The sequence below is a fragment of the Typha angustifolia genome, chromosome 11 (assembly GCF_048772165.1).
Source record: "Typha angustifolia cultivar Huaian chromosome 11, ASM4877216v1, whole genome shotgun sequence".
NCBI lineage: Eukaryota > Viridiplantae > Streptophyta > Magnoliopsida > Poales > Typhaceae > Typha > Typha angustifolia.
In genome coordinates this window covers 13,941,260-13,963,502 of record NC_133249.1, presented here as the reverse complement: position 1 = coordinate 13,963,502, position 22,243 = coordinate 13,941,260, and the positions used below count along the sequence as shown (strand labels likewise).

Genomic DNA, 22,243 nt, shown 5'->3' with positions numbered 1-22,243 from the left:
AGGTGGTTTGAACCGCGAATAGGTTACATGAACATTGTAACTAAAAGTTCAGTAAAACACTTTAAATATGTTTTTTAAAATTAAACGAGATGGTTCAAAGAACAAACGCCCCATTTCCAACAAAGAGCCCGCAAACACTCGGTAGGAAGCACCACTAGAAGACCTTAAAAATAGTTCGGAGCACTGAAACATCTTCTTGAAATTATTTCCTGGGGGTGAAAATTGAACGAGTCTTTATGTGAAGGTCTTATAGGTACCAGCTGCAATTAAACGATGGAATTTCAAGGCAACATAGAATGTAACATGAAGTTATTTACAGAGTAACAAATAAAGTTGATAGGTAGAGCTGAGATCACTTTGGTGCCAGTAGCTGAAACACCATGTACGCGAGATCAGAGAATCACTATAATAGCTTAGAGATCCGGCTTGCCGTGTACCTCATCGTCGTCGCTGTACTCTTCCTCGCTCAGCTCCTCATCACTTGATTTTTCTTCTGCTGGCACGCTGATGTCTTCTGGCTTTGCATATTTCTCACAATATTCTGTATGAAGAAGAACATTGAGATACATCACTTGAAGGAAAAGGAAAAGATCAATACAACAAGCATAAAATATATATGTTCTGTTGATCTGTTTAAACAATTTATTGCTAAAATACTGATATAACCCAACAATGGAGTATTCTGCTGTTTCTAGATCCAGCCATGTTTATAGCTCTACAATCTGCCTGCATCATTGGTAGAGATTATCCCATAAAAACTCTTAGAAGTGCAGCTTTCATTATTGACAGTGTCATGAGCTATTCGCTAATAATTTATTAGAAGCTTTCCTGAAGAAATGTTTATACAATTGTATGGTGGAAAAGTAGGAAAAGGAGACTGGAGAAGTCAATAAATAGTATTCCTAATGGTACAGAGGCTGGAACTTTAAGACTTTCCAGTTGAACTGAATGGTATAGAGTACAAAAACCTTCGAATTTCTCAATGAATTACATTACTTTCGCAGGCCACCCAAATATAATAAAATGCACAGATCATTCCCAAATGACGGAACACAATATGACCCAAAATTGATGGAGATTATATTTGTACAAATGCATCTCTCGAAGCATCAGTTTAACTTGAATCTCTTTAGTAATCATCCAGCAGTCATAGACAGGAAAACTACAGTTTTTTAGTTATCAGACAATATGTTGAAAGGAAATATCACAGAAGAAAAATTCAATGCAATGGGCTCATCTAAAATTGCCACAATCTCAAATTAATTAGGCCAAAATGTAAATTGAAGTTAAATGACCTTATAATTGATGCACATATCAGAAGACAATAAGTGAGAAATATGAGCAGGAAAGAGAAGAGTTGGAATAAAGATAAAGAAGGGACCACCAGTATTATGGCATTTCTCTTTATAAGCCAAATATATATAAGAGGAGCCCTATTGACAGTTTGAAACAATCAATAGATTAATGAGTAAAATGACAAAAAAATCCTGACCATCTCATATCCTATAGGGAGTATGATCCATAGTTGCAGGGAACTTCATATATAGTACAGTACACACACAGAATCCTATTCTAAAGCAGCTTTCAGAAATATTTCCTCAGCTTTGATGACTTCATACTTTACCTGGCGGCAGATCTAAAGATACAATCATCTTCTAGAAGCTGTTATGCCCTTCCACATAAGCAGAAGATTCTGTCTTTTGAGTTCATAGCAAGAAGAGAAGCAAAATTGGAGTCGAATAAGTGACAATTCAGAAGAAATTGCTAATGTCTATTGCATATCATTCTATAGAATGCAAGACCGTAAAGTTTACTTTACCAAAAGATTTGCATTTCACCAGCCCTTCATCCCACCAATGAGTTCCATCAATATGTTTGCATAGTTATTAACATATATTGCAAATATGCGAGCACATGATTGGATCTTTTGGATGATGACCTAAATAGCTGCACAACTTGTATATGAAATAGGGTACCAACTACCAACACTTTTTGGTTTAGCCAAAAACAAAGGACAGAGGTGAAGCAAATAATAAATTAAGATCTTCTAAGTTTCATGCATCTGCAATTTCTTAGTAGTTCCACTCATTTTTAGAACCAGTCATATATGTTGGAGAATTTGTGCCTTCAGAAATATATAACAGAGAAAGAGAGCATGATATCATATCTTAAAAATCTAAAGCCAACATTAACATCTATTACTAGTAAAAGAAAAAAAAAGAAAATAAAGAATAAGAAGAGCAGTTTCTGTAGTGAACTTCAGCAACAATACATGATGATATGTTGGTGTAAGGAAATGATCACTTGCAAAAGGTTTAACATTGAAAATCAAAGCAACATCTCAATATAAAACCAGCATAGATTATCAATTAAGAGATTAAGACTGCCATTCCACTCTATTGATGTATAAAACCAAATGAGAAAAGGTAACCACATAAAAGGTTGCAAGATGTCACCTTTGACTTTTTGTTCATAAGCTGGTCTATCACGCATCATCAATGAAGCAGCCTCACCATTTAATGGATCAGATGGATTAGGATATAAAAGAAGTTGCGGAAGAAAAACTTCAAAGACATTCACAAGATCTGAAAATGTCAACCATGAAAGGCCATAAAATATATCAGAAAATGATAACCAAATTACAATCAACATAAGACAATATTCATAGCTCTAACTAAGAAATGAATTTCATATCTGTTAAAAACTTTTACCAAACATTGGACTCCATTTCTGGTTGATGACATCTAAGCAAACTGAACCAGACCTGAACAAAGATTTAGGCAAAGGAACTAATTATTGCTCAAAGGAATACCGTAGGACCCAATGGAAAACCAAGCCGCCAAATCTAATAAGAACTCACATTTCATCAACATTGGGATGAAAGATCTTATTAACAAAACCAATGGATGGAGACTTATAAGGATATGCATCAGGCAATTCAACTCTAATCCTCCACACTCCCCCTTGATAAAGACCTGCAGCAGCCAAATTTGGAGATTAAAAAAAAAGGTACAAAATTTTAGAAACACCCATCACTTAGAAATTCATAAATTATCTAAAGGTAGATGAATAAAGCCTATCACTCAACCTGGAGAAAAATAGATTGTTAGGTAACTACCTAATCTGTCCTGTATGGAATAATATCTAGACAAAGAATCAGAAGATGCACTGATCCAATCAAGTTCTCCTATTGCTCAATTAAGCAACACGAGGATGAATTTTTATCACAAGGTGGATTACAAGAATACAAAGTGAGCTCTAAAGAAGACCAATTTCCTAAAGAAATTGGGGAGTTATGAAGGCATCTTCTACATCCACAAAGAAGGCAAAAGAAACATCACCAACCAACTAAATCCAAAGTGAAAAACACAAAGGAGCACCAATCCATCAATCCTAAAATAAATCACAAGAAAGGAGATTTGGGTATTGTGGTATACTCTCTTTAGGTCCATGGAAATCAACAAAGAACTCCTGCATCCCATCATTGATAGTCTCCACCTTGTAATCACTCATCATCCTTGAGATCCCAACATAAAAATAAAAATAAAAAGAAAGAGAAAAGATCAACTTTTTAGAGATCAGAACCCCAAAAAAAAAAATAATGACAATCTTTATGGAGATCAAAACAGATGAGATTTCTCAAGATTCACAGTTTCATCATGTCCATCTCGCGGCGTTTACTCGGAGAAGACATTGCTTCCTTCTTTTCTCCTCTAGAGAAATAAAGTTTTGAGAACTATTTGGGTGTGAAGAGACCCAAAGGAGTTGAAGACCTCTTTCTATTGCAGAGGAGATAAAAAAAGCACCAAATTATAATGCATACAAATCTAATATATAATTCCCTTCTAAGGGCCTCTAAATTATTCCATATTATTCCCGTTTTACCCCCCCAATGTATATTTCCTATCGTTTTCTTGATGCCCTAACTTTCTGTGCCTCTCTTTTTTTCCTGAAAATTTCCAATTTCAACCCCCCTATTTATGTTATTTTTCATTTCAACCCCTCTTCTTTCCCCTATTAGATTTGCCCACATAGACTAATACCATTAATCATAATCAGGATTCAGGAGTTGAAATAATTCCTATTTGATATCGAGTTATCTTTGATCAAATATTCCCTATTTTTCATATTGACATATAATGGTTTTAGACTAACTAAAAAAATAAAACATTTAAATTATTATTTATCTTTTTTTTACATCGACCTCCTTATTTATTATAAAATGGGAAAGGGAAGTTGAGAAAATAAAAGGCCATTCTTTTATTTTATTTTTTAGAGGTATTAACTCTTGCTACGTGTCGACTGTCCACTCGATTCAAATGATGCTTTCTTTATGTTATATCCTCAGTTGGGGAGCAAGCACTTGTGTGAAGATTTTGGTATTTTATTTGCAAGGTATTTAGTGGACACACGGCATTAAACTCATCTTATTTATTTATTTATTTATTTATTTATTTATTGTTTGAATTAAAACGTTGGGTGTAGTGTTGTACGTGTTCTTTGGCAGTTTGAGGTAGCTTTTGCAAGATGGAAACTGTTACACGTCACACGTTTTTGTTGCATGTCGGAAAACGTGAATAGTAAGCGGATCCGGGTACGTAACTGTAACTGGTATGATTAATAATTTTAAATTATATTATATAAAATACTATTAATAAAATTAAATTAATATATTAGAATAAGATAAGTTATTATTTAGTTATTATACTAGAATAAGTATATTCATATTCTGCAGGTGAACAATAAGACAACGATGCATCATCTTATTTGTAGAATATTTAGTATTTTTGAAGTATAGTTTACCCTCTTTTAGCTTATTGAAGCATTTAACTCTAAAAATTATTTTCTGTAGCAAGAAAATTACAAAATAATTGAACCACCTCTACCATCTCTAAATGAGTCTTTTTATTTCTTTGGTTGAGTAACTGTTGTAACTTACTCTTGGTTGCAGAGAGTTAAAAGTTTGAAATACAAGTAGATAAGTTTAAAATCAAACGGAACAACAAAGTGTAAGTTTTCTCCGAAGAGCTCAAAAGACTACTGATGCGAACATCACTGATAGGACGCGATAGCATGTGTATCAACGCAGAAAGTGCCGACAGTTGATGATCCCTCCTATAGGGATCTAGTTCTGATTTTTATTTATTTAAGGTGTTTTTTGCTTAATTCCGTTGTAGTTCTATATATAGACCCGTTATATTTTCTTTGGAACTTAATAAAAATTTATATGATTTATTCTCTAAAGGATTTTGGTGTGAAACCATTTCTTAGGGTGGAGATGTGAAACCCCATTCCTTTTCTTCTTATTTTCCTATTTCATCTTTCTCCACCACGTCTTGCATCAAATACTGTGTGATTAAAGAGGCCAGTCATTGCATTATTTGGCTTCATGATGGATGTACAATATAATTTGCTAGAACAATAAGAAAGAACAGGAGAAGAGATCAAATAGATATCCATTTTTTTCTTACGTGGTGGAGAAACATTTAGATACACCACTGCGGCGAACTATCAATCAACTCCCATTTTGCAAGGCCAGCTAGATCTACAATCCAGGAAAAACAAGATTGTCAAAAATATTTTACATAAGAAATGCGAAAGAAACAGTAAGGGGATAAGATTTACTGGAAGTTGTTGTTGCACGCACCTGGACCCTGAGATCCTATCCTGTTGTTACACATATAGCTGTATAAGATTCATTAGTTCACAGTCCACATTATAATGCCGAGGGGCAGAAAGATAGAATGCAGCAAGCTAGCGCGAAAAAAATTGAGGCATACTTGGGTCAATCATTCTGGACTGTAAACTGCTCATGTTTTACCAATTCATCTTTGAAAGTCAGAAGATGAACTCGAAATTCTGCAGAATCAGAGAAATACATATAAAATTTAGTAGTCATTACAAGATAAGCCTGACAAACCATTCTGCTCCTAGTTCATCAGAGATACTTACCTGAGTTCACTGGCAACTTCTGAAAGGAGGATTCAACAACTTCCAAGATATCTTACAACATATTGAACTACCATCCGCATTGGTAGTGACTCCCAGTTCCAGAATATATATACCCGGCCAGGTGAATGAGGTGCGGAACTCACCTAGCCCTCAACTTTGGCTAACTGTGTGATCTCATGAGTTTCATGTATGAGAGATAGCAATCAGTTGTATATATTGCATGAAAAGGCATGAAAGAATATTACATGGCTGCACTAGGTACCTAGACCTTCCCTCTTTCCAACATATGCATGATGATGGTTGTTTGTGCAAAAGTTATATAGATCAAGTTAACAAGAGAAAAAGAACAATGCATAAATACCTCATGGAAGCAAGCTTTAATGATCAAAGAAAAGCAATATGAGTTTGATGCCTAGGTTTCTCAACCGGCTGACTTTCCAACACCTTCCTGCTTCACAGTAAGAGCAACACAATAAGAACACTAACACCAACAGTTCCTTTTCAACTCAAGCATGGACCTTAAAATTTAGCCAACCCTAAAAACTATGCAAGTCATGTGTGCAGCATAAAACATCACTGGCCCTACTTGCCAGGAGGAATCTTTGATTCATGGCCAGAGACCAAGGCACAGATTTACATGCTGTAGAAAGGCAAAATGAATTAACATGTTCGCCGAGAAATGTTAAATTATGTAACTCTGTTAACTGGGAGATGTAAAGGAGATGTAAAGGAATAGGCATATCTGACTTACCTAGCTAAGTGAGATGGATTAGGCATGTAGAGTATCAGAAAAGAGAAGCATTACTCTCTTCCTGAGGATGCTCAAATACTCCATTCTGCACCACCGTCGAGACCCAATAATAGCCAAGCCTTAGTATCAGGCAAAATGCCTGCCTTGAGCATAGTTTTATACATCTCATAAATTTTACAACGGTCTCCCAACTTGCAATATCCAGTGATGAGAGTCGTATAAGTTACCACACTAGGAGCGAGCCCAATATTTATCATTTCATCCATGAGAGAGAGTGCAATATCCATCAGAAGCAACTTGCTATAACCACTAATTAAGCAAGTATATGTAAAAGCATCAGGTGATAATCCCCTCCTTTCCATTTCTCTGAATAGTTCCACAGCTTTCTTCATGTTCTTACATTTACAGTAGTTGGCAATTAGAGAAGTATACACAATTTTGTCAGGCACCACTCCCTCTCCTACCATTACCTCAAATAATTTCATAGCATCACGAAGTTTACCATCATTGCAGAGCCCATTCATGAGGCTTGTATATGTAAATATGTTGGGTGATATACCCTCTTTTGACATTCTGTCATACATCATTAAAGCTTCCTCCATCTTCAACATTTTGGCAAAACCATCTATAAGGGTACTATAAAGAACAACATCAGGAAGATGCCCTCTCTTTATGATATCTGAAAAAACTTCCCAGACAGCATCTAACTTTCTTTCTTTGCAAAGGCTATTGATGATGACTCCATATGTATGAAGATTCGGTAGAATTCCCAAATCACGTACTTCATTTAGGAACATAAAGGCTTCTGGAATAAGTCCTTCCTTGCAGAACCCATCAACTATCACGGTGCAAGTAACAATGTTGGGCATAACCCCATTATCAAGCATGAGTTCAAATTGCCCCAATGCTTCTTTCAAGTGTCTAGTTTTGCAAAAGGCGTAAATAATGCTAGTATAGTTATAAACATCAGGAACATATTTTTTCAGAACCATGTCATTCCAGAGGTTACGAGCAACTTCCAGATCCCCGAGCTGACAATAGCCATGGATAAGGATGCTGTAAATAACTTGGTCATGCTCAAGTCCTCTGTCTTCAAGCTCATGGAAAAGTTTCAATGCAGTTTTCACTTCTCCGGTCCTGCAGAGCCCATGCAAGAGTGAGCTATAGCTGACTGTTGTAGGCATTGTTCCACTGTCCACCATTTCAACAAGCAGCTTATAGCTTTCTGAAACATCACCATGCTTGCAAAACCCATCAATTAATATGCTGTAGCTATGCAAATTTGGTGGAAATTCACATCCCTTCATCTCATCCAAAATGATCCTAGCTTTGGACAGCTGGCCCTCCTGACAAAAACCATGAATCACAGCATTGTAGCAGTAATCATTGTATGGAAGGCCTCTTTGACGAAGCTCCTGAAGAAAGTGCCTTGCAGATTCCACATGCCCAGCACCACAAAGTCCACGGATGTAAGTGGCGTATGTCACAGCATTTGGGCTTACACCATTCTTCTCCATTTCACAAAGAATCTCATAAGCTTCTTTCAAACATAATGTGTCTTGGTCAGTATACAAATCCATCATGATCGAGTATGTATAGACATTTGGCGAGGGGCCAGAGTAATTCATATCATGAAACAAACTTCTAGCATATCTGACTTGCTTCCTTTCCACCAAGGACTTCAGCAAGAAATTGCACAAGGGCAGCTCTAACCCAACCTTTTTGGCTTCCTGATAAGTTTCAAGTGCATCTTCAAACATTGAGGACTCTACAAAAGCACGGATGGCAGCTCCATAGGCTTGCAATAAGCTCATGGCACCATCTAAACGATCAACTAAAGTAGAGATTAATCCAAACAACTCCGGACCAGCATTCTGACAGTAATTTACAATACTACCAACCAAATATTGGATCTCTCTATTCATTCTTGCTGATGAAAATGCTTGAATGAGCACCGCGAACGACTCCAACGAATGAAACAAACCATGCTTGTAAACTGATTCCCTGAAGCTTATTTCCCTCGCAATGCTCCAATCCAAAGTGCGCACTACGACGGCAACCAATGGATAAAGACCCGCGATTCTACCGCTGCAAGGATTCAACTTCTGTTTGCTATTGCGGCAACTGGTAGCAGCTTCAACATGTGGTCTAGAACTTAAATATTGGTCATCCAACAAAGATAAGGAAGAAGATAAAGAGTACAGCCTCAAAGACCATCTTTTTCCTACGAGAGCTTGGCGGAACAATCCCAAGACCACCCTAAGCATAGACTTGAACTGATCCCACTAATTATTATACGGAAAGAGGCTAAACCTAGATGGAACTTCATGGAACAAGCTTATACGAATAAGCCCAGAAAGAATAAATAGGAGAACAAAGCCAAAGGTGGCCTCTTTATGAGAAATTTACACCATATCTTACACGAGAATCAAGAATCTGTAACTAAGGGGTTAGATTTCCTGAGCAAAAGAACGACTTTATCCAAAGTTTGAGTGCGGCGCGTATAAAAAGTTGCTAAAGTTATTCAGGGGAAGAGATACTACTTAGCTTCCGGTTTGAGACTGGAATAGCTCTTCATCAGAATAGCGGAGAGCCTGGGAAGCCACAAGGAAATTGGAGAGGAGAGGAGAGCAGAGGAGAGGAAGAAGGCAGCGGCAGAGAGGAAGAAGGGTTTTAGGAACTATAGAAAAGCTGGGCTGAGCCGGGCCGGGCCGGATTTACGAGAATCCAGTGAGCTAATATTTTTTGGGGGGCTAATTATACTTTGACCCCTCAAGAATAGACGATTTTCATTTTTATCCCCCTATATATATTTTTTATTTTTCTTTTACTCTCTACTATTCCACTAAAAGTGTTAACAAAAACTACGAAATAACTATTATGCCCCTAGAATATCTACTCCTATGATAATTATGCTGATTTAAAGATGGGTTAAGGGGATTATTGAAGGATTATTAGCAATGGGATTAGTTATGGAGCACTGGATTTATATCTAAGGTTGGAATTTGGGAAAAAAGATGAATAGAATTAGAGGATTGACAATGGATGAAAGGATTAAAGTTGAGACTTTGACTTGAGAGGATCAAAGTATAATTAATCTCCTTTTTTTTTAATTATCAAAAACATTTCTATACCTTTAAAAAGAATTATAGAAGAGCTTAACATCTAATGAGCATCTAAAAATTCATTAAATGAAATAAATTTACTAATTATAGATATAAACAAATAAATATGAAAAAGAAGAAAAATGATTAGAAATCAGTTTTGGGTCATATGAAGAATTTCGAAGATTGCTTATTTATATGTATACCTTTTCTAATATTAATATATATTAAAAAGATGAAAATGTCACTCTTCTAGTTTTCATACATCTCTCTCTTAATTTCGGATATTTATTTTTATTAAATTATTGAGATTTGTCCTTATAGTTATTTAAAAATTAATGAGAAAGGCATCTATATAAAAAAAAATTCATATATTTACAAATAAGAAAATTTGAAGGGTATATACGCAAAAAGGTCTATTCTGCTGATCTTCTTAGTTCTCTATCTAAGTTTCTCCCTTCCTTCTCCTCCGTTGCAAATTAGGTCAACAAGATTACAAGAACTTCTACTCTTCATTTTGGGCAATACCACAGGCATGCAAATGATATTAAACCCATTTGAGTAGAAGAAAAGAGATTTAAGTGGGCAAAAGATAAACATCCTAACGAGCTGTTTCAAGAGAAGAAAGGAGATAAATCTATTGTTCTAAGTTGCACTACTAGATCTTCAAACAAGTTCTCTTTAAGCTAACTAGACTGCGTTGGCAGCTTGGTTTCTTCTTGTCCACCCCACAACCTCACACGTTCCAAAGCTTGTGCTGCCTGCAAAGTTGAACAAATGATAAGAACTGTGAGAAAAATTTTCTCCATTTTCCATCTTAATGCAACTGTATGTCAAGCATAATATTTGAACTTCAATTTAATCAGAACTCACCAAGAGATTTTTGCTGTGATAGTAAAACTTTAAAGAAAAAGAATGGAAGAAGATACTGATAGTTTCATTTTAATCATGGATTAATTCTAACAGCAACTAGTTCAGAATGACCATAGTTACCATATGGAGATGAAAAGAAGTAGTAGTGGTAAGTTATGATGCTGGTGCTGCTACTTTTGAGTTGCTAAAATTTTCAGTTCAGAGACAAAGAGAGAGGCGAAAAAAGAGCAGATTAGTTATTTGATGTACCTCAGCCTTCCAGTCAGTTTTCCACACCACATACAGGAGAATTATTGTCTGCATTGCAGTTCCACAAAGCATGCCAGCCCAAATTCCCTGAGATCATAGCATCTATCAGTTACAAAAGCTCTTCGCAATCGATAAAGAAAAAGTTTTCGACAATTATTACTTTAGACAATCAACAAGAACATTTCATTTCATGACCAGTTAGCAAAGCTTGCAGGGTTCATCCTTCTATTAATATAAGAATCTTGTGGCAAGCTAGAGTAAGGTAATTTACTTAGCTATATTAGTTAAACATCTAGGAAGAAATTTAAATCCGAGAACAAAGTTTACCTGCACTCCCCAATTGAGCATATAACCCAAAATGAAGCCCAGAGGAAGCCCAAAAATGTAATAGCTACCCAAGTTTATGTATGCAACCAGAGCTTGCCATCCACCTCCAACAGCAACTCCTTCTCATGGACAAATTTGATCGTAGTAAGTTCCCACATTACCACCATTAATGCTCACAAGAACAACAAATTAAGATGTTGTGGTAAACAAATAATTACCTGAAATTACAGGCTGAATGCTATTCAGCACCATGGTTACAGCGAGGAGGTGTGCTAGATTTGCAACCGCTTTCTGGAGCTCTTTGTCACTGGTAAATATAATGGCAAAATGAGATCGAAATGCTAATATGAAGGCCATGGCGAGGAGCCCAAATGCTAAGGATTGGGCAACCACCACAATGACTGCATGCATTGTAGCCCTTGGTCGCCCAGATCCTAACTCATTGGAGACTCGAACACTGCATAGAAGAACGTAATAACTATCAAATTTAAGTTCAATGTAGTGATGGATCGTTACCAAGTTAAGTAGAGTTTTCTTTCAACCTTATGGCAGCATTGAGTCCAATGAACAGCATTCCTTCCCAGCCATTTATGTTCATGCTGAAATAAAGGAAAAAAGAGGTTCTTTGTTTTGTCAGACTAATCTAAATCTTTGCAAAGAATGCAGCTATTGTTGCAAGAACTCTTTTTTTTTGGATAAAAATTATTGCAAGAACTCACCAGATGGAAATGGAATCCACAGCAATCTCAGCGTTGTTAAGGTGGCCAGTGAGCACCACAAGGACCATCATGTACCTGTTAGAAAACAGAGGCGGGGAAATTTATAACAAACACCCTAACTTTTGGGTATTTATAATTCAGCTCCTGGGCGTTGTTTTTATTACATCGTTTCCCAGTAGCAAATACGTAAATCATCCAAAACTTACCAGATCTCGAGGCAAAGCATCACGGCAGAAGCGAGCGACAACTTGACAAACGCCCACAACTCCTTGAACGCCGACCAAGAAAGCCCCGTCCATCCATCCTTGCACCATCCGACGACGTAGATCACCTGAGCTATCGACATCAGCCACGACGACATGTTGTACGCCGCCGCGGCGCCGCCGAGGCCCCAGTGGAAGACGAAGATGAAGAGACCCAGCAAGCCTACATGGACTACGAGTGCAACGAACCCAATCCACGCAAGCACTGCGACCTTGCTCTGTGCCTGGAGGAACTTTTGAGTGGGGAAGTTTACGGCCAAGGCGAACATCTGGGGGAGGATTCGGAGGGTGAACGCACCGGCCTCGGCGGCGATGTCGTCTTCTTGGCCGAGGAGTTTGAGGATTGGGGTAGCGAAGACGTAGAGGGGAGAGAGGAGGAGCGAAGAGGTCAGGAGTATTATCCAGGATCTTTGCATGTAGATTCCCAGCATTGCCACGTGGCCGGCGCCGAAGGCTTGTCCGCATAGTGTCTCCAGTGCGCTTCCCATGCCAAGCTTAACAATGGAAGGAAATGGTAATTAGTAACTAAATCTTCGGCTGTAAAATTTCCTACAACTGGGTCCGCAGTAATACACAACGTAGACATGGAAAATAGAAACAGAGGTGAGAAGAGAGCTCACGAGGAATCCAAAGGAGAAATTGGAGACGACGGAGAGCCCAATAGCCACCGCCGACAGCTGTAGGTTGCCGAGATGCCCGACGAACATCTGGGTCGTCGAATTCGTCCCATAGAGGCAAATTATATTGAACGCGATCGGTGCGCCGATCGCCCATAGCCGGTTCGACTCACCCAAAAACACACCCCAGGCTTCCCCAACGTTCCTCACGACCGGTGCGTCGTCGACGTCCTCTTCTTCTTCGTCTATTCGTTTCGCTCCTTTTACTTCCACCACTAAGGCCCCGGTCTCCTCGTCGTTCTCGCTATCCAATGCTACAGCCATGGCTCGTTTTCGCCTTCTCCTCGGCGTTGACCTTCGTGTTGTTCTCGAAGAGTGAGGAGGATATGGAAGCCATTTTTGGGTCGGTGCTCTTTTCTTGGTGGGGCTTCTTGTTTTGGGTGGATGATGGAGAGTGAAGGGCGGAGAAGGTCGCGGTCAACGGTCACCCTCTTTTCCCTCTGCCCTTTTTTTTGCTTCTGTTTTCTTTTCTTTCTATTTTCTTCTTTTCATGTCAACATCTACTGCTAGTCCACTTTTAAAAAATCATAGCTCTAGTGGTGTCAAAATCAAGAATATAAACCAAAGTTGGAAGGAAGAACACCGATCACTCTATTATGGTACAAAAAATTTCTAACCATGGATAGTCTGATTACATTCTCTATGAGTAGGAACAAAAGTATATATATGTCAAAGTTCTAATTTTAATATCATATTAACTCATCAACTATATTAAAACGTCTATGCTGTTAGAGAAGTGATCATCATACAGGAGGTTGAGCTAATCCGTAGGAATCGTTTGTTTCTACGCAATTGGATGGTGAATTGTCCATTATTGAGAACATGCAGCAGAGGTCAGAGTGAGTTGGTTTATGACCTTTGAAAGGAGATGATTGGATTCAGACCACAAAGTTGCAGATGATTGGTTGATCCAGGTAGTGTTCTTTTCATGGTTAATGAGTTGGTTAAACATCAACTAGGTAATAAGGGGAGAGACATTTGGGAACAACTCTGTGGTTCTCTGAATTTGAGTAATATTGGATCACTTAGTAGACTGTTAGAATCTTACCTATTTTCCTAAAACAGAGGTAACACATCCAGCAAAACAACCATACTAGAGAGCAACTAACTAATATCATTGAAAATTCTAAGAAAGTTACAGTGTCAAATGTGGATACAGAGGCCCCTCATTCAAGCTAAATGAGAATATGCCAATTTTTCGTATGTTGTCAGAAAACTTTTGAAAGCATCAGATCATGCAACTGCGACGAATGCTGCTTGATCAGAGGAATTTGCGAAGAATCCTACAATTGCCTACAATTGCATCTACTCGGTCCTGTATGGCGACAGCTCCAGTCCACCGGTTTCTTCGCGCAGGAGACACTTACATTATCAGCCTCCAATGTACTAAATAAGTTTGAATTTTGGTTGTGGCGAGTTTGAGAGAGAGATAATAAGATTCATCAAGAAATTAAAAGATCCACCAATCGATCAGACCCTTGTTCAACTTATATTCATCAAGTTCCTCTTGAGCTAGCTAGGTTCAATTGGTAGCTGAGCTTCATCTTGTCCACCCCACAATCGCACACGCTCAGAAGCTTTTGCTGCCTGCAATGTTAAAAGTATAGTATTTTTGTGATCACACCAATTAAAGGAAGACGTATAATTTTGCACATTAATCTGGAGCTGAATATTTATCTAGTGCTCAAAGATCAGCATCTCAAATCTGTTCTACAATGGGAACTCTCTTGGTAAATACTAAATCAGATTGGCAGGGCTAATTCTTGCAAGCATCTAGCTTCTGACATTAAACCTCTTTCATATGAGTTGCAAATCGTTTCAGATCTAGGAAGTTTAAACAACCTCGATAATCAAAGTACTGCAATGCATCTAAGACAAATTTTTTATATGACAAGTTCTTCTATTATACATGAATTAACAAAGAGCAGGTACCTGGGAGAAATCTATTACAATAGGGAAAATCTACATTTTAGCTTATGGTAACAGAAACTAATAACACCAGAGCATGGCATCAGAGATAAATAATTTTAATGCAAATTATATGTAAATTTACCTCAGCACTCCAGTCATTTCTCCAAATTATGTATAGTAGAATCGCTGTCTGTAAAGCAGTTCCACAGAGCATGCCAGCCCAAATTCCCTGAGATCAGCACAGAAAGTGTTACAAAAGCTCGCAAGTATTTAAACAATCAAAAGAGGATTACACTCAGGTACTGTGATAAATAAATGAGTTCGTTTTCAGCCTAAAATGTGGTAGTTTTGGGAAATTTGAGGCCCAAAGTGCTAAAGAAGTTTTCTGGGAGGAAAAATCCACCTGAGGTCCCCATTGTAGCATATATCCCAAAACATAACCTAGTGGAAGCCCAAAAATGTAATAGCAACCCAGATTAATGTATGCCACCAGAGCTTGCCATCCACCTCCAATAGCAACTCCTGCTCACATAACAAATTTGGAGTATGTAAGTACCAAATCATCCATACCACCTTGGTAGAAGCTCAGCTGATAACAGTGTTATCATCAACGATCCTTCCATAACTCGAAAACCATTACTTACCTGAAATGACAGGCTGAATGCTATTAAGCACCATGGTCACAGCGAGTAGATAAGCTATATTAGCAACTGCTTTCTGTAATTGCTTGTCACTGGTAAATATGACGGCGAAATTATTTCGAGACACTAATATAACGGCCATTGCAAGCAGCCCGATCACTAGTGACTGGGCAACCACCACAATGACAGCATGCATCGTGGCCCTGGGACGACCAGATCCTAGCTCATTGGAGACTCGAACACTGAGAAGGATAACAAACTAAGTTCAGCATAGACATGAATCACAACAAATGAATCCTTGATAGAATAGTATCACTCATTCACCTTATAGCAGCACTGAGTCCAATAAAAAGCATGGCCTCCCAACCATCTATGTTCATGCTGCAAACAAGCAGAGAGATCAAATAGTTATTTCATTGTCCTCATCTACAGCTCTACTACTATTATAATTCCAAATATTCTCACAAATATGCCAACTACGATTACCAGATAGAAATGGAGCCAACTGCAATCTCAGCATTGGAAAGGTGGCCAGTAAGCACCACCAGGACCATCATGTACCAAATCTCCAGGCAAAGCATCACGGCAGAAGCGAGCGACAACTTAACGAAGGCCCATAACTCATTGAACGCAGACCAAGATAGTCCGGTCCACCCGTCCCTGCACCAGCCGACGACATACACAACCTGTGCAATGGAGACCACCCACGCCGAGATGTTATAGGCTGCTGCCGCCCCGCCCAGGCCCCAATCGAACACAAAGATGAAGAGGCACAACAGGCCGACGTGAAATATAAGAGCAACAAAAGCAATCCAGGCCAGGACCATGACCTTGCTCTGTGCATGAAGAAACTTTTGAGTAGGGAAATTTATCGCCAGCGCAAACATTTCCGGGATGATCCTGACTGTGAATTTGCCGGCTTCGATTGCGATAGCATCATCTTGACCGAGGAACTTCAGAATTGGGGTGGCAAATATGTAAAGTGGACATAGAAGGATTGCGGCGGCAGTTAAGATGATCCATGACCGTTGCATGTAGATGCCTAGCTTTGCAACTTGACCCGCACCAAAGGCCTGCCCACATAGTGTCTCGAGTGCACTCCCCATGCCAAGCTAGCAGTAAATAAACACCATGAAAGCAATGAAGAAGAAGACACCTAAATATAAGTGAATTTATCATCTAAACGACTGAACCCTGCAATTTTTCATTGGAAAAAAAAAATGGTTCTTAAACAGAATTGACTGCCATCCTGGATTGAACCAAAATATTGAAGACACAAATTGATGTAAGAAAATAATTCCTTTTTTAATGTCATCCACAACCTGGCTTGTTTCTTGCTAACCTCACGGAAAAAAAGACGAGGTCGCATGTAGGTTTTGACTACATAATTAGTTAAATATAGGGTGTTATTGCATGCCAATTCCCTAAGAGTTGATAAAAGTTCAATAGATTTCCAACTTCTAAATTTTTTCTACCAAAAAGTATTCTATAGAACTGCTTTGCCGTATGGGACCCGATCCGATTACCCAGGAACTCGATCCGACCCATCGTAATCTCAACCAACGTGGCATCGGATCGGATCTGAACTAGATCGACGACGTCCATCCCGATACGTGGACCCAAATTTTAACATTAAAATCTCGTCACCCAAAGAACCGGAGAAGAGGAGCGCGCGCGCGCGAGAGAGAGAGAGAGAGAGCTCACGAGAAATCCGAAGGAGAAATTGGAGACGACGGAGAGGCCGATCGCGACGGCGGAGAGCTCGAGGTTCCCGATGTGGCCGACGAACATCTGGGTGGTGGAGTTGGCGCCGTAGAGGCAGAGGATATTGAACGCGATCGGCGCCGCGATCGTCCAAAGTCGCTTGGACTCTCCGACGAACATCTCGCATGCGTCCCTCGCCGTCCTCACCACTGGCGCATCGTATCCCTCCTCCTCCTCCGCCGCCGCCGCCTTCGTCTCCTCCTCTTGCGGCCTCCACCCCTCCTCCTCGTCGTCGATAGCATTCCTCTTCTTACCGAGGAGTGGCGAGTCCAAAGAACCCATCTTTGGCTTCTCTCTTCCTCTCTTCCTCTCTTCTTCTCCCTGTGGTTAGTATCGATCGGAAGCTATTGCTCCCTGCTGCTATTTATGGCGTAAGGTTTCGGGATTGGAAAAGGATGGGGGAAGTTGTCCATAATTGGAAAGGGCTGTACCATTGAGCGGCGCACGTGCCATTGCCGGTGAGGCGCACGTGATTACGTTGTTTCCATTTTACACCCTAAATTATGTCCTTTTTACTAATATATCAAAAGACACCATGGAGTACTTATCAACTAATCATTGTTTAGGAACAAAGTAATAGAGTTAGCTGCTCTGGGATTATCAACTCAATTGATGATTTTAAAATAATCTATGTGAGCAAATGTAATAGATTCGATCAAACCACCGAATTAGTGATAAAAATATCTCAAGAATTCCACGTGGTAGTTACATTATATGTAGGCAATCTAATCTCACTTACTAATGTCAAATTAATGATATGTTAAAGGGCATATTAATTAAGCATCAGATACAGTCAAACTAAATTAAAGAAGCTTAAAAAAGGATATCTTATTATCTCAAGGACCTAGAAACAAGTACTTCTTTGTCTACAGTAGTGTTAGCTAGTAAGAAAGCATGGGCCCAGTATGGAGTATAGTCAAATCTCATTTTTATTAGTACCATTTGGACCAACTTATACAAACTTTATTCTTTCTCAATAGATTATTCTATATGCTTCGCAATCCCAGAAAGAAGAAAAAGAGATATAAAAGATAACAACTATATCTTTATCACTGCCAAGTTGATATACATGTTCACTAGCAAAGATATTATTAGGAAAGGAGATACAAAAGGTATATATGTATATATATAATTCCACTCTATATTCGAAAACAAATATTTAGGAAAAAAAATTTATATTTTACCTTTTATTGTTAGGGGTGTCAAAATAAACAAGTGGCTCGGATTAGACTCGGCTTGAGCTAAGTTAAGTCGGAGATTTCAAGACGATAAATCATATGCTTGATTTAAGTTTGGGCTTGGTTTAGCTCTACTTGAGCAAAGCTAATCCCGAATTTCAAGATAGACTTTAAACTGAATCGGAGCCGGCACACTCCAGCTCGATACCTTTATACTCCTATTTATTGTTAGGCTAATTATATCTCTTATAGTTATATCTTAATTAAAACCATTAATTCTTTATCATATTTAATTAAACCACGTACTGAAATTGTAAATACTTATTAGAGATGAAATTATACATAATAAGATAAATTTTGTACTACATCTATAATAATACTGATTAAAAAACTTATTTAATTCCCTATAACCTTTACCTCTAATAAATATCTTTAAACTCGACATATGACTTAACTAAATATGATAAAAAGATTATGTTTTAAAATTGTATACAACGAGGAGGAGGATGTAACATAATACAAATAAAATTACAGAGAGAATAGAATTTAAGCCTAACAAGGTGCGGTAAAAATGTAGTTCTCCAAGAGAGTCTACTAACGTCTGAGAACGTATCTGGACTTGTCAAGAGATAGACGGCCATGTTCGTGTTTCTGGAGCCTTAAATTATTCAAGTTGGCTGCAAAAAGCTGCCATGCACTAAGTTTGTAGTAATGGAGCATGCATGCATGCTGACTACGTACCAACAAAGTTCTCCTACGTCTTCTGGATGGATGTACTTGAATGCCTCTCTTGGACGACGAAAATAAATCACATAGTTATTATTATTGTTATTTTATTATCTACTTTTACCTTTTGTCTCTACGTGAATAATTTTAGCCTGGTAATGCTTGGAGGGTGTTGCTATTTAATATAGTTAAGAATTTTTTATATAATTAGCACTTGTTTTTCAAAGTACTATAATTAGTGTTGAAATCTCTTATCTATTTTAGAATTGTAATTATAATTAGTTAGTTTTGACAGAATATTCTTAGAGTATCTCTAATAAATGCTTCTTAGAGTTAACAAATCCATACAAATGATTAGAATACTCTCTTTTTAAATTGCTGGGGTGTAAGATATTGATCACTAAATTACTGAATAACATAGTGGTAATTGTGATATTTATAAAGATTTCACTTGCAATTATATAAAAATTCCTATATATACATACACACATCCATACAAATATTAAGTATTTGAGGACTCTTTCTATGTTTCTCCTTTTTGATACATAATATATTTGCAATTCAATTACTATACTATAATATATATATATATATATATATATATATATACACACGTAGATCGAGGTGGTGTTATTTTAGAACAGTGTCTCTAAGAGCTTCCATGCTTTCAATTTGATCACCGAGAACGACGAGATAATAAGAGTTGGAGGTAGAAAACGTCCATTAGTTCCAGTTACGACTTCTACTGAGATGTTTGTTGTGATAGAAGCTCTTTATGAGCATCACTGTTGTGGAAAACTATGTGCTTTAGTTTGTTTCTTCTGAAACCAAAGACTCACAACTGAGGATGGCGTATCAATTCTTCTCTCTCTCTACCTCTCTTTCTCATGCATTCATCAATCAAACAGAGAAACAATAGATAAAAATTTGCCATCTCCCACCATATTCCATGCATACAGACATGTTTAGTAGATGCTGAAGTTGTGAATTTGTTTAATATTTCATCCCATTATTCTTAATATTTCATCCCATTAACTTACCGACTATTCTAAAAATTTAAGTTGCGATTTTATTCACTTATGGAATAAGATTAATATAATAAAGTTATAATCTAATAAAAAGGTGAGCTCGGACTAATATAAGTTATGTATTAGTATAGTGTAATAGTTACATTTGTTAAAGTTAAAATAATAGATTAATAAATTATTAAAATATTTTTTTATAATGAACCAATAAATGGGAAGAAGATGAATGAGAGAGAGAGAGAGAGTGATTAAGAGTAGAGAAGAGATAAGTATGTATTATTATATTAGTATAGACTAAAGTTGTTATCTATTTACTATATTAATACAACTAAATTTGTTCTTATTTCACAAGTAAATAGAGAACAAACACAATGTTCATCTCATCGATTATAGAACTATAACTTATATATTTTATATACCAACAATATAACATGAACTTAAGCAAATTTTAGATTGGAGTATTAAGTAATAATCATCAGCGTAGATTAAACAAATATAAATAAAGCTATTACGAGGGAGATATCATGGTAGTCAATAGATTTAATAAATATTTAAAATTTTGCTGAAAGTTTTGGTGGCTTTTATGATGTCAAACTGGATAGATAATAAGTATGATGTGGTAGCTCATTAACTATTGCAGTTATAATTGAGAATGACTGGTGCTATACCGTTGAACAAACGATAGAAATGTGCACCTAAAAGTTCACATACCACTTTGCAAGGCACCAAATTTTGGTTGACTAAATGCATTCATGATAATTAGAATAAACCATCAGATGGAATATTTCAAAATATATTAGATGAAACAACTAGATCAACTACTGTAAAGAATGTCATAATGAAAAATTGGGATGTATCTCCTTAATTAACGCGTATAATCTTCTGTTATGGGCTAATAGGACTTAACCATTTATTATAGTAAAATAATTTTATTAAGAAATTAATGATCTATGAATCAAGGAGATGCACCTAGCATGCTGATTGCATAATTAATTATTATACTAATTAAGAAAGAGGTTAATATATTAATGCCTTTATAAAGTCCAACTTGGTAGGCCAACAATTGAACCACTCAAACACAATGCCTTTCAAGATCCCAAATGATGATTCTACTTCATCATGAGAAAAGATGTCAATTTTTGACTAGCATCTCATCCATGTTTGACTTTTTCATCTCAATCTTTTTATAATCTAAATACTTCTCCTACACCCTGGGCTTGAAGGTTTGACAAGTCTGAGCATAAATTTGAATTAAATATATGGATTTTTTTTTCCTAAAATAATTCACAAATTTCACCTGCAGGTTTTGTATATTAATTAATAAATATATCTGTATTAAGCTGCTATAAATAATTAATTGGATATTTTATCCTCTAATATTATTAAAATTTCTCTAATCTCTACTTCTTCCATCTACTACTACTACTAATAATAAAAATAACAATTTCTTAATGTTACTACATAGTGCCGGATATGATCCGCAGGCACAAGCTACCGTCGCACTCCATACGATCGACTCGTGGGCCTCACAAGCGCCAGGTGTGCGCCGGCTTCGGTGGACACGTCAATTCCTATTTTACCCTCTCAGGGGTATTTATGGAAATAGCGCATAATAAAAAAATGATCACATTTAGATCCTTTTAACTGTTGCCTATTTTTAAATTAGACCATCTCATTTATTTTTTTACAACACATTCATCCTTTTAATAATAAATAATTTTTTTTAATGCTCCCTTCCGTCAATCTTCCAATGTGAGTGTAAAATAATCAAAGTTAGGCCTTTTTATATTACACACATATTAAAAAAAGAAGAGAAATAGCCAATAATTCGGGGGTCTCAGTGTAATTATAGCTAAATTGAATAAGTGGAAGCTTGGCAGTCCTCACACGAAATCCCCGAGCTACGAAAGACTAATACTAATGAGTTCCGATTACTATTCTTATCCTCCGCTCTATTCGACCCCCTATCCTTGTCACACCTGAATTCCTTATTCCTAGTTCCTACATCTCAATTCCGCGACCTCCGCGTAGGAGTTCCTATGCGTACATCTGAATCGACCGTTCATTCAACGGGACCCAGCTA

At 37.3% G+C, this 22,243-nt stretch overlaps 4 protein-coding genes across 9 annotated transcripts; all 4 read right to left on the bottom strand.

Moving 5' to 3' along the window:
- Nucleotides 1-233: 233 nt before the first annotated feature.
- On the bottom strand, nt 234-3,808 carry LOC140770834 (ubiquitin-conjugating enzyme E2 5-like). The gene is made up of 6 exons (XM_073112127.1): nt 3,651-3,808; nt 3,438-3,517; nt 2,861-2,975; nt 2,712-2,764; nt 2,457-2,585; nt 234-541 (listed from the first exon to the last, which is right to left on the bottom strand). Exons 1-6 carry the CDS (start codon nt 3,692-3,694, stop codon nt 414-416), a joined length of 549 nt encoding a protein of 182 aa, XP_072968228.1. The 5' UTR covers nt 3,695-3,808; the 3' UTR covers nt 234-413.
- Nucleotides 3,809-5,353: 1,545 nt separating this feature from the next.
- LOC140770570 (uncharacterized) lies at nt 5,354-9,377 on the bottom strand. 6 transcript variants are annotated; one of them, XM_073111810.1, is made up of 6 exons: nt 6,704-9,377; nt 6,314-6,400; nt 5,953-6,116; nt 5,781-5,859; nt 5,626-5,685; nt 5,354-5,545 (listed from the first exon to the last, which is right to left on the bottom strand). In XM_073111810.1, the coding sequence occupies exon 1, from the start codon at nt 8,968-8,970 to the stop codon at nt 6,775-6,777; it is 2,196 nt and encodes a 731-aa protein (XP_072967911.1). In that variant the 5' UTR covers nt 8,971-9,377; the 3' UTR covers nt 5,354-5,545; nt 5,626-5,685; nt 5,781-5,859; nt 5,953-6,116; nt 6,314-6,400; nt 6,704-6,774. The 6 variants fall into 6 exon arrangements, with proteins under 6 accessions (XP_072967911.1, XP_072967913.1, XP_072967912.1 ...); XM_073111812.1 differs by having other exon boundaries at nt 5,648-5,685; XM_073111811.1 differs by having other exon boundaries at nt 5,626-5,667.
- Nucleotides 9,378-10,221: 844 nt separating this feature from the next.
- Nucleotides 10,222-13,254, bottom strand: LOC140770899 (protein DETOXIFICATION 35-like). The gene is made up of 8 exons (XM_073112224.1): nt 12,859-13,254; nt 12,182-12,732; nt 11,976-12,050; nt 11,799-11,855; nt 11,475-11,713; nt 11,257-11,375; nt 10,930-11,016; nt 10,222-10,568 (listed from the first exon to the last, which is right to left on the bottom strand). Exons 1-8 carry the CDS (start codon nt 13,177-13,179, stop codon nt 10,494-10,496), a joined length of 1,524 nt encoding a protein of 507 aa, XP_072968325.1. The 5' UTR covers nt 13,180-13,254; the 3' UTR covers nt 10,222-10,493.
- An 812-nt stretch (nt 13,255-14,066) lies between these two features.
- LOC140770909 (protein DETOXIFICATION 35-like) lies at nt 14,067-17,705 on the bottom strand. The gene is made up of 7 exons (XM_073112238.1): nt 17,172-17,705; nt 15,954-16,579; nt 15,792-15,848; nt 15,471-15,709; nt 15,230-15,348; nt 14,969-15,055; nt 14,067-14,502 (listed from the first exon to the last, which is right to left on the bottom strand). The coding sequence occupies exons 1-7, from the start codon at nt 17,511-17,513 to the stop codon at nt 14,428-14,430; spliced, it is 1,545 nt and encodes a 514-aa protein (XP_072968339.1). The 5' UTR covers nt 17,514-17,705; the 3' UTR covers nt 14,067-14,427.
- Nucleotides 17,706-22,243: the final 4,538 nt, after the last annotated feature.